This window comes from Myxocyprinus asiaticus, chromosome 12 (genome assembly GCF_019703515.2).
Source record: "Myxocyprinus asiaticus isolate MX2 ecotype Aquarium Trade chromosome 12, UBuf_Myxa_2, whole genome shotgun sequence".
NCBI classification, from domain to species: Eukaryota; Metazoa; Chordata; class Actinopteri; order Cypriniformes; family Catostomidae; genus Myxocyprinus; species Myxocyprinus asiaticus.
This window is the reverse complement of record NC_059355.1, coordinates 47,933,216-47,945,045: the sequence shown is the minus strand read 5'-3', so window position 1 is coordinate 47,945,045 and position 11,830 is coordinate 47,933,216. Positions and strand designations below refer to the sequence as shown.

General features: G+C 37.0%; 2 protein-coding genes across 7 annotated transcripts in view; one reads left to right on the top strand and one right to left on the bottom strand.

The window, feature by feature from the left end:
• LOC127448955 (nuclear factor of activated T-cells, cytoplasmic 2-like) overlaps positions 1-11,830 on the top strand; it is a 357,327-nt gene that overhangs the window by 339,747 nt on the left and 5,750 nt on the right. The gene's annotated exons all lie outside the window — the stretch shown is intronic.
• Positions 1,038-11,830, bottom strand: part of tead3b (TEA domain family member 3 b) — a 59,350-nt gene continuing 48,557 nt past the window's right edge. For 3 of the 5 annotated variants that reach the window (XM_051711977.1, XM_051711978.1, XM_051711979.1), the window contains 7 exons: positions 10,493-10,536; positions 10,346-10,410; positions 9,773-9,909; positions 7,703-7,876; positions 5,728-5,871; positions 5,454-5,606; positions 1,038-3,612 (listed from right to left, as the gene is read on the bottom strand). In XM_051711977.1, coding sequence (XP_051567937.1) covers positions 3,499-3,612; positions 5,454-5,606; positions 5,728-5,871; positions 7,703-7,876; positions 9,773-9,909; positions 10,346-10,410; positions 10,493-10,536 — 831 coding nt within the window. In that variant the 3' untranslated portion in view covers positions 1,038-3,498. Of the gene's footprint in view, positions 3,613-5,453; positions 5,607-5,727; positions 5,872-7,702; positions 7,877-9,772; positions 9,937-10,345; positions 10,411-10,492; positions 10,537-11,830 lie in introns of all 5 variants that reach the window. The other 2 variants (XM_051711975.1, XM_051711976.1) reach the window with 1 other exon arrangement.

Below are 11,830 nucleotides of genomic sequence, written 5' to 3'. Positions count from 1 at the left end.
CCAACAATTAAAAATAGTGCAGACTTCCTGTGAAAACAGCCCAAGTGTACCTCGGAACTGTTCAGCCGTGACGTCAATTTGTAGGCAAACCCGGAAGGCTAAAATTCGTCGTGGGGTATTTTCGAAATATGAGTAAAATACGGTCTGTGGGGAAAATTAATTGAAGATATTTTCACGTTTTGTTCTAGAACATAAATCACACAGTCGTACCTCAGTTGTGGATTTTAAAGCTGCGGTGTAAATGCATGTTGCTGTCCTGCCGCTAAGGACTACAACAGTCATCCATTTCGTAAAGCATGTTGTTCACTTGCTGATGGTAGTTGTAGTCCTTAATTAGCATTATGATAGCAACATTAATTTTTAATAAACATAGTAGCTTCTAAATTAACGTTTGAGGTATGACTATGTGCAATTTATCTTCTGAGACCAAACCACGATGTCTTTTCAAGTAATTTAAACACATGCACAAAATAAATACTCTTCAATCTATAACTGCCATTATAAAAACCCATAGGATATTTTTGAGGGAACCCATGGCTCGAAAATGGCAGTTGTCTTTCTGGTTTTTGGAGTACAACCCGAACAGCTCTATAATCGAAGTCAATTGCAAAATGGATGGTTGTGGACTGCAGGCCAGTGATGCATTAATGTTCAATGATATGGGATATGCTTTACTGTTCTGCCACAATAAGTTGCGTATTTGCATTGGGGGTGCTTTCTCAGCAGATACTGATGTTATTAATTGTAATAATTGATATATACACAGTTAATTTGATTAAAAATTTTAGTCAGTTGTCCTAGTAATAATAATAACAATAAAGGCATCGGAGTAGCCAATCTATTAATTCCGCCTCTCCCAAGCTATTTTACTTAAATCATCTTCCCTTCTTTGAGTCACCTTTGGCTTGCCCACTAGGGTCTAAAAACTATCATTTTTTTATATCAGTATGAACAGATTTATGTTTAGTTTTCTTACAGACATCCCAGACATGCACTTTATAGAATTCGAAATAAAATACACTTTTACCAAGTTGTAAATGTATTTTAAGAAATATGGTCCAAGGAGACCCATGCCATTTTATTGGTATTGCTATACATAGTTTTGATTATATTGTACAAACCCCTAACATCAAAGATATTCAATACATAACTGCAATGCACAATCAGTAACCAAGGCCACAATGAACTGTTAAAAAACAGGGGAAAGCTTTTGTCAACACCACTTAGATTATGGCATAAAATAACAAAAGTAACACACAGTTTTCAACGTATGCATACGGCATCAATCGAAAGTCAAAGAGCAAACATAAAATTAATAATTATAATAATAATTATAAAAAGGAAAAACAAGAGCCTGTAAGAAAAAATACAATTGAGGAAACTGTCGTCATTGAAGTTAAAACAAAAATGTACCCATATACATAACATTTCTGCTTTAAATGTGTACTCAGGATTTAGCAGTACCTTCAGAACTCTTACCTAAACTATGAATTGATGTTTGGACATAAAAACTGTATCAGCGAGCACAATCTCATGTCTAGCGAACCATCCCATAAACACTTTGACACAAACAGTGCAGCCTTTACATTGCAGGGGATTGCAAAATAAAAAAACACTGTATGGCTCCATCAAAGACAGGCACTGAAAACGTAGAATCTGATCTGAATATCGGCAAAATTCAAGTTTTTAATTCACTATGGGGAAAATAAACGTTACATTTTCAGTAGTAACAATCCTCTCTAAGTTCAGCACTTGTTAAAATGGCATTTGATGTTAATGCAAAAATTCAGGCATAACCACACCGAACATGTGGTGCATGGTGAAGACAGAAATTTGACCCCAAATTTACATCCAAAGAGTAAAAAGAACAAAAAGAATCAAAGAGTACCAAACCATACAAACAACAATGCACACCTAAGAGAAAGGTGAAATTATTGACGTTCCCTTTTAGACTTTAACACCAGGAAAAAAAAAAGAGATGGTTTATGAGAAATATATGAAAGCATGATGCACGGTGCTGGAAAGTTGTGGAATTGAGAGGGGGAATCAATAAGAAAATGCATACATACTGTTTGAGGATTTAAAGCACCAGAGAGTATGACAAAAACGCAACATCTTCCATTTCAAAAGACAAAAAAAACGTATAAAATCTCGTATTCATGGGCAGCAATTGTGAAGCATATTTTCTTTGTATTAGAATGACAATTGAATATGTCCACCTTTACGTTTGATCTTTCCTTAGTTATTGCATCATGAGAAAGCTTCGCTTAACAGCTGAGTTAAATACTTTATCATGTTGTAGTTTAAAGAAATTGTTCATGTTACCTATCCCTAGTGTTCGAAGTCAAGAGGTAGTCAAAAGGCACTTCAGAGTATCAATCAACTTAGTATTCTTTGAAAAACAGGCACTCTGCATTTGGGTCAACTTATCAAAATTCTTTCATAGCTACAAAACTGTTTCCGACACTTGTTCTGTTGTTCAAATGAGAATTAACTGTAGAATGTTTTCAGTAGATCTGTCCTTCGTTAACAAATTAACATAACTCTTCCGCTGACCCTGGTCCTCTTTTGTAAAAGTGGTGAATCTCATAAAAACTGTAAAAAAAAAAAAAAAAAAAAAAAAAGTCTGAATCATAGTTCAACAAAAAATCTAAACAAAACCGAGAAATTATACTTTGCATAAAGAAAGACTCATTACCGTAATGTGAAAAATAGTGGTATATAACACAAGGTAAAGTACTTATACATCAAGTACTTGTTATACTGAATTTAACTAATGCTGGTTTTAATTCATCTAAATTATTATAATAAATGTGTCCAGAAAAGTTATTACTGTATTTTAGTAAAGAAAACATGATTTTTGCATTATGATAATAAGAATTTTGGGGCAAAATGTGCTTATTTGTCATGAAAATATCATGTATGTATATATATATATATATATATATATATATATATATATATATATATATATATATATAAAACGACATCGTAATTATCCCAAAATAGGCTCAATTTCATATTTTTTTTGTTTTTCGATTTTGAGGTGAAATATGACCTGGACATTTCTTAGTAAGATTCACACTTGTACATCACTGTAAGGTTCTGTATGTACCGGTCTGGTTATAAACAGCACACGTTGTCTTTCACAATTAAAAGACATTCTTCACCATCAACACATTCACATTCCCTCAATGGAGACAAAGTTTAAAAGACATTATAATGATCTGTAAATGCAAAAAAAAAATAAAAAATGCCAGATTGACCCATTTTGTATTCAAGGCATTTAAAAACAGATACAATTTTTTTTTTTTTAAACAGAGTAATTCTATATATATATATTTTTTTTTACATCCTCAAAGACACTCTGCACCAGAATCAGAGCAGAAGCAAAACATTTGGTTTTTGTAACATTTTGGCATCTTCCTCCATATGTTTGTTGGAGGGACTGTGCAAAGCACCTGTCAAAGTCTGCTGACAGAACTGCTCGTAGAGTCGCTAGTCCTTAATGAGCCTATAGACGTGGTATTGTGCCCCGTGTTCGCTTGTCGACACTTCAAATACAAACGCTATACACAGTAGAGTCTCCTGGGTTTCCCTGTTGGTCACCACCTGTAGTATGTTAAAAAGATTAAAAAAGTAAACATGTTACTGAAGGCAGCATTTCCATTAATCTTACATTTGGTGATCTTGTACAAGTGTTTCTATGCTTTACAAACTTTAAAGGGATAGTTCACCCGAAAATGAAAATTCCCTAATCATTTACTCACCCTCATGCCATCCCAGATGTGTATTTGAAGATTTGCCTTTCTTCTGCAAACACAAATTAAGATTTTTAGAACAATATTTCAGCTCTGTAGGTCCATACAATGCAAGTGAATGGTGACCAGAACTTTGAAGCTCCAAAAGCATATAAAGGCAGCATAAAAGTAATCCATACAACTCCAGTGGTTAAATCCATATCTTCAGAATTGATAGGTGTGAGAAACAGAACAATAAAGTCCTTTTTTACTGTAAATCTCCACATCTGTCCAGCCCCAACCAGTAAGTGGCTGAATATGAAAGTGAAAGTGGAGATTTATAGAAAAAAAGGACTTAAATATTGGTCTGTTTCTCACCCACACCTATCATAGCGCTACAGAAGTCATGGATTAAACCACTGGACTTGTATGGATTACTTTTATGCTGCCTTTATGTTCTTTTTTGAGCTTCAAAGTTTTGGTCACCATTCACCATTGTGTGGACATACAGAGCTGAAATATTCTTCTACAAAACGTAATTTATGTTCTGCAGAAGAAAGAAAGTCATAGCATATCCTTTAGCATTTAATTTCTCTGATGTGTTGAACATATTTTTGGCAAATTCTGTATATCTTTTTGCCTACAAAAACATATAAATAACCAGCTCGCTAAAATAGGTGAAGTTTGTGAAAAACATTTAATGAAAAAAAAAAAATATTGTAATAACTTAAATTATTATATTTTGGCACATACTATAATACTTTACAATAAGGTTGTTTTTGTTAACAGCTAATGCATTAGTTAACATGAACCAACAATTAGTTTGTTCATGTTAGTTCATATTTATAAATTAACATTAACCAAGATTAATAAATCCAGTAACAATTTCATTACCTAATGCTTTAAATATTGTTGATGAATAAAACCTTCTTGTAAACGTCAGTTTATTGCAAAATATTGTTACTATAAAATATAATGTTCTTTTTTTTGCAGTGGGGCCAGTGAAAATTGGCAGTGTAACTAAAACTATGTACTACTGGCTAGACCAGCCAGCATAAAAAATTAAATTGTTGAGCTCTGCATTCTCTTAAAACTGCATACAAAATCATTAAATGTTTATTTTCTATATATTAGACATGAATTTCACAAATTTTACAAGATGGCAAAATTTGCTTTAAAACTCTGATTTGCATGATCGCTGTATTTCTACCAACAAACATTAAATAAACATAAAATGTGATAAATTAATTTGAAAAATGCCAGAATTGGTAACTGGGTTGCAAGAATGAGCCTAAATTGCTCAGTAGGGGCTAGCTAGTTTGAGAGCAAATCTTGGTTTAAAGTATGAACAAACATTTCCTACACACTAAAGAACAATGTTTATTTGAGGAGAAGTTTGTGAGTATTATTCAGCTGGACATGTGCTATCAACATAGTGGTCACAATGAGAATGGAAAAACCCTGTCGTAGAACAAAACCGATTTTTCTGGGCCACTGATCTGACTGCAGTGTTTAACATATTTGTCATTATCATTTATTCAGTTTAATTAAGTGCAAAATTATGGACATATATATATATATATATATATATATATATATATATATATATATATATATATATATATATATATATAAAAAAAAAATCACAAATACAAAACACAGAACCGTAATAACCTGTTAATCGACTCCCACATCAACTACGGAACATTTTACCTGTAAGATGGTGAAGTTTTCTAATACGCTGTTCATCATGTATTTCTCAGGCAGGTGCTTGAGTTTGTGGATGAAGTTGATCATATATTCACACATAGGGGAACGATGGATGCGATATAAACACTTCCCGCCCTCCACACGAGCATACTCCGTCTGTAAATCGAAAAAACAAACCAGCTTAGCCATTCAAAGGAGAGCACAAGTTCTGCATTGAAGCTTCACAGGCATTTGAAATTTTGGTTTAAAGATGAACTGTGTCAGAGAAAACACTCACCTCCACTTTTTCGACCACCTGCTTGCCGAAGGAGCAGACTTTGGTTGAGACGGTGATGGTCATGTTCTCTGAGCTGCTATATTGGCTGCTGACTCCGTAGAAGGAGCCGGGTCCGTCCTGAACGCCGCCATTATTAAGATCCGCCTGAGAGAGAGAGAAATCATCTCAGTACTGTTGCTTAGAGATGCTACAACCAACTATTGAACATTGTGCTTAAAGATCAATTGGGTTTAAAAAGAGTCAAACGTTTTTATTTGCCTGCGTGTACGCCTCTTATCCACACTGGAACGGCATTTTTCGAAAAAGCTCTCCTTAACCGTATACTTTGGAAAACAATGACATTAGAAAACTAAAAACTGAGGTTTTAAGCTTGTTAGTGTAGACTAACGGTTGAGCGATAGTGGATTTTCACCGATACTGATAAATAAGGTGGTGGAAAAGGCCGATAACCGATTAATCAGCCAATAGTTTTAAAAATCGATTTATTGAATGTTAAAAAATGTTTTGGTCTTTCCTTAAGCCCAAAGTATACTTTGATTTGGAAGCGAATGCTCAGCATCCGTGTACAGTCGAATGCGAGCCTGTCAAAGTATACTCCATTTGGGGCCTGGGTAGCTCAGCGAATATTGACGATGACTACTACCCCTGGAGTCACGAGTTCGAATCCAGGGTGTGCTGAGTGACTCCAGCCAGGTCTCCTAAGCAACCAAATTGGCCCGGTTGCTAGAGTCACATGGGGTAACCTCCTCGTGGACGTGATTAGTGGTTCTCGCTCTCAATGGGGCGTGTGGTAAGATGTGCGTGGATCGTGGAGAGTAGCATGAGCCTCCACATGCTGTGAGTCGCTGCGGTGTCATGCACAACGAGTCACGTGATAAGATGCGTGGATTGACGGTCTCACCCAGATTGAGGTGAGTAACCGCGCCACCACGAGGACCTACTAAGTAGTGGGAATTGGGCATTCAAATTTGGGAGAAAAAATAAGTATACTCCATTTGACAGTGCACGCATACACAGGAGGTTGGTGCATGCACGCTACAACTGTAGTTGTTTTTACCTTCGTCTCCTGTTATTTACCGGCGATTACATCATCTAGCATTTCTTCATGACAGCAATGGCTCAAAAGCAAGTATAGCCACCTTGTGGATCCACTAATTCGTGCAAATAATTGTAGGCGCATGCGCATTCTGCGAGTTCAGAGACATTATAAAAATCGGGCTGTGCGTTTTCAGTGCTTGAGCGCTCTGCTGACAAGATTTGCGTCATGCATCCTATACAGATGTGTATTTGTTGTGCAACCAAAATCCCAATAATAACCAGAAAAAAATTCAGATTTGGTGCATAAACCCGGACTTTTAATTATAAACAGGCACATTTTGAAGGTTCAATGGGGTACAAACATCCAAATCACAGAGATAAAATTTTTTCCCATTCTGATGGTTGATGTGAACATTAACTGAAGCTCCTGACCCGTATCTGCATGATTTTATGCACTGCACTGCTGCCACACAATTGGCTAATTAGATAATCGCATGGATGATTGTTGGTGCCAGACGGGCTGGTTTGAGTATTTCTGTAACTGCTGATCTCCTGGGATTTTCATGCACAACAGTCTCTAGAATTTACTCAGAATGGTGCCAAAAACAAAAAACATCCAGTGAGCGGCAGTTCTGTGGATGGAAACACCTTGTTGATGAGAGAGGTCAACAGAGAATGGCCAGACTGGTTTGAACTGACAAAGTCTACGGTAACTCAGATAACCGCTCTGTACAATTGTGGTGAGAAGAATATCATCTCAGAATACTATTCTGAGATGCGGGTTGGCGCTGTTTTGGCGGCACGAGAGGGACCTACACAATATTAGGCAGGTAGCTTTAATGTTTTGGCTGACCGGTGTGTGTGTGTGTGTGTGTGTGTGTGTGTGTGTGTGTGTGTGTGTGTATTATATATATATATATATATGATGTAGACGCACCCAGAACTTGACCAGGAAGAAAGCATTTTGAGGGCCTTTCTCATACAGATCCTTGAGTCCTCCCTTCTTCTCAGGAAACTTGTCGTAAATCTGTCTGATGTCCACAGCCTCCAGGAGAGGATCGCTGTAGGATGGGTTCGTCTGGCCAATATGAACAAACAGATGCTTGCTGTACTGTAAAAGAAAATGTTTGCGAAATTGTTATTAAAGTTAATTTCATTTAAGAGCGGTTTTTACTACTTTGTACAAATTTAAGGGTCACTACTGGTGGTACATAAAACTACATAGCTACTATATAGCCTGTGCTACGTCTGTCTTTTGACGCATTGGAGAATTAAAAATAGGTAAATGAATAAATAAATGAATGAATGAATGAATGGACTACATTAATCTAGAAGTCCACTGCTAATATGTTACATCCCTCCTGTCACCTTCCCAGTTTTAAAATAGTTGTGTGAATTTTGAGCAAATATTGTGTAAAATAAATTTCTGCATTTAATTTTAGCATATGTAAGAAATGCATGCATTTCATTTGCTGGTCTGCATTTCATCAGCTATACTGGCATTTTATTAGCCAGTAGAGCTGCATATTTATGACAAAAATCATAACAGCACGCAACAGTGCCTTCTCACTTTTTCAGTCATCTTGGTTCCGGCAAATTAATTTATTTTCTTCCATAGTGATTTCATTTAATCCTTTATAAAAGAGTTCTAAGCTATGAACCAAACCAACCAGCTCCGAAGTGAATCACAACATTACAAACTTGGAATTGAAGCAAAAAAGAATTTGAAAATTGGACAAAAAGACAAAGGTACAGGGCCTGAGTCGTGAGTTCAAATCCAGGTCATGCTGAGTGACTCCAGCCAGGTCTCCTAAGCAACCAAATTGGCCCGGTTGCTAGGGAGGGTAGAGTCACATGGGGTAACCTCCTCGTGGTCGCTATAATATGGTCCTCGCTCTCGGTAGGGCGCGTGGCGAGTAGTGTGTGAATGCCGCGGAGGATAGCGTGGGCCTCCACACACGCTATGTCTCCGTGGTAACGCGGTCAACAAGCCACATGACAAGATGCGTGGACTGAAGGTCTCAGACGCAGAGATAACGGAGATTCGTCCTCCGCCACCCGGATTGAGGGGAGTCACTACACCACCACGAGGACTTGGAGCACATTGGGAATTGGGCATTCCAAATTGGGGAGAAAATAAAAAAAAAGAAGAAAAAAAGACAAAGGTACAAGATTGTGTACTTAACTTCTTTAATGAGGAAATGAACTACAATCCCAAGAAGCTTTGCGGATGACAATCAAATAAAAAACGATGGGAAAATATAAAATTATTGATTTTAAGTTGCTCATTATAAATACAGAATCAATATCTTTGAAGTATATTGCAAAATATTCAGATCTATACAAATATATAAGTAGTTTGAGAGTGTAGGGAGATCGCCTTGGCGGTAGCTGCAGAGCTCTTTTGGTGTGGTTTGTTGGCCTTGATTCTCTGATTGGTGGGTTTTCCCCCTCAGGATCATGGGTAGTGTACAGTAGTTCTACACCAGGAATTAGCAGTTCTTCACCGCTATTAAACACAATTTAAAAAGAAAATATATGAAGTTGAAATAACACAGACTGATGGCTTCAACAGAAGCACATATCATCGATAAACAACCTTTAAAGGTTTACAAGTTATCATTAATAATAATTTCCCTTATGGTAAAAATGAATGCAATTTTGTCTCCCGGAACCAGACTGTTGTGCTCCACTGTCGATTATTAATTTCCATGTCTATAGTGTGTAATGTCTCCAAATTGTCGCTCACTTGCGCTGTAGTCAATCTACAATGATTCGAATAGGACCGTTCTAGTTTTGTCACACAAGGTTGCTTGCTTGCAGTGTAGATTGGATGGTACATCATTAACAGTATGGTGTCAGCAACGTGACATCTAATGAATTCAAAACCATTCCAAGTTACTGACGATGCTTTTAGCTTTTGAGTTGCAGGTGACGCTTCTCCAGTACTCATTTCCGTTGGCCATTAAAAACAACACAAATCAGTCGGTCTCTAGTCTGTACTCACAGAGTCCTGGTCTTGTGGGACTTCCATGAAGGCGGAGTACTCCAGCAGACGAAGTTTGGAGGAGGCAATGGTGCGATCCTGCCACACGGGCACTGCGGTGGCAGCCGGGGGGAGAGGAGGCGCCAGAGGCTCATATGCTGGATGAGGACGAACACAAGGGGGCGCTAGTGAGACAGCCGAGGAAATAGAAGAAAAGGGGAAGTAGAGATTGCATAGTATGTACAGCCATCTATTTTATTATGTTTGTATTGTCATACTAAATTATTGTCACATTGCTTCACAATTTTGGTTTAATTCAGCGAGGGATGGCCACATTGGAAATAAATATTTATTTCATTATTACTGTAATTTTTTTTTTATTTAGCATTTTTTATTTAGCATTTTTTTAAATCCAATTTTGTAAATAAAATGTCTCGAGTCATAAAGGAGATGTTGATATTACTTCCGTTCAGTCATCACACTGGAATGGAATTTCCATTTTCAAGTTGAGCAAAAGCCTAAATACTGTGTGCAGTATACATTGTATAAAAGTAGTATGTCATTCCGAACTGATATTTACTCTAGGATACTTACAAGATAAAGGGGGCTGAACAGGTCCCGACAGGTTTGGGTAAGGGGCTTGTGCAAATGGCTTGATGCTGCAAAAGTGTTCAGGATTTGTTAGAAACGACTGTAACCCTGTCACACTTTAAAAAAAATTAAAAGTCAAAAGTTACTCACTCCTGAGAGGGTCCAGGTTGACCTGGAATGGGGGTCGGCCAGAACTGAAAAACAGAGGAGGGAATGAACCAATTAAATGGCATCTATGACCTCGTTTACACCTGGTATTAAGATGCATTTCAGGTGATCTGATCACATGTAGTCAGCGCTAAATCCATGTCTAAACGAGGTCTAAAACTTTGTGATCGGATCACAAAAACCACAAACGAAGTAGCCAAAAAGCAAGTGACCACATTGCATTTGAGGTGTAAACCCCAATCCATTCTGATGTGTCCCAAACAGCAGTGAAGCACCACCCCTCACCTGTCAATCAACCGCTGCATTACAACAAGAGTTTAAACTTTATCGGTTATGAGCAGCTTTAAAAGGAAATAACCGTCCGACCAGAAAATTTGAAAAAGCGGATACACATACAAGCAACAGAACTTCACAGATCATCTTTAGTGTGTTTGATATTAACATGCAGTGACACAGATGACAAGCACACACATTTGAAGCTCAAGTACTCCACTAAAATAACTGCGAATTCTGCTCTAAATGTTGCATTTGTTCCTAGATTAAATGTTAGATGCATCTGGGAGAAACAGCACGTCAGTTATTAAAAATTAAAGACCCTCCCCACGAAATCCGAACACAAGTGGTCACAGGAGATGCATTTAAGCAACCAGGTGTATACAACGAAGTGTCTCTCCTGACCACATGTGAGCGGATCACCCGAGACGCATCTTAATACCAGTTGTAAACGGGGTCATTGGGTAATTGGTTCAGTACTTATGAGAATATTACACGTTAAATACAACTTTCTCTCTATAGACAGCATCTATAGCCTGATGTTGATTGCAGGGATGTGCAAAAATACTTCTGAATAACTTGTCGGTCTCTATTAAACCGTTTAATTTAGCTGGATTAGGGTCTTGTCTACTAGATCAGATCTGATGCGTTTTTTGAAAATATATGGACGAAAAGCACAACCCTTCGAATGGATACCTGTCAATTATGGAAGAAATAAACAGGCTAAATAATGATAACATCTTATTGCACAACACTATCAAAGTCCTCACAACACAACAGAGAACTACAGATTAAACATTAACAGGAGCACTGCTCGAGCAGACGGTGTCTTGAAAAAAAAAAAAGGTTATAGTAACGCAAAAGATTTGATTTCATGTTTACTAATGTAAGAAGTGTACATCGGTACTCAATACACTTAAAATTAGAATCTCATAAAAATAAATGTAATAACTAATCCAAAAGTAATCAGATTAGATTATGTGACTGATTACAATTTCAGTTGTGTAATTTTTAACCAGTACCAGATTACATTTCAGAAGAAATGTA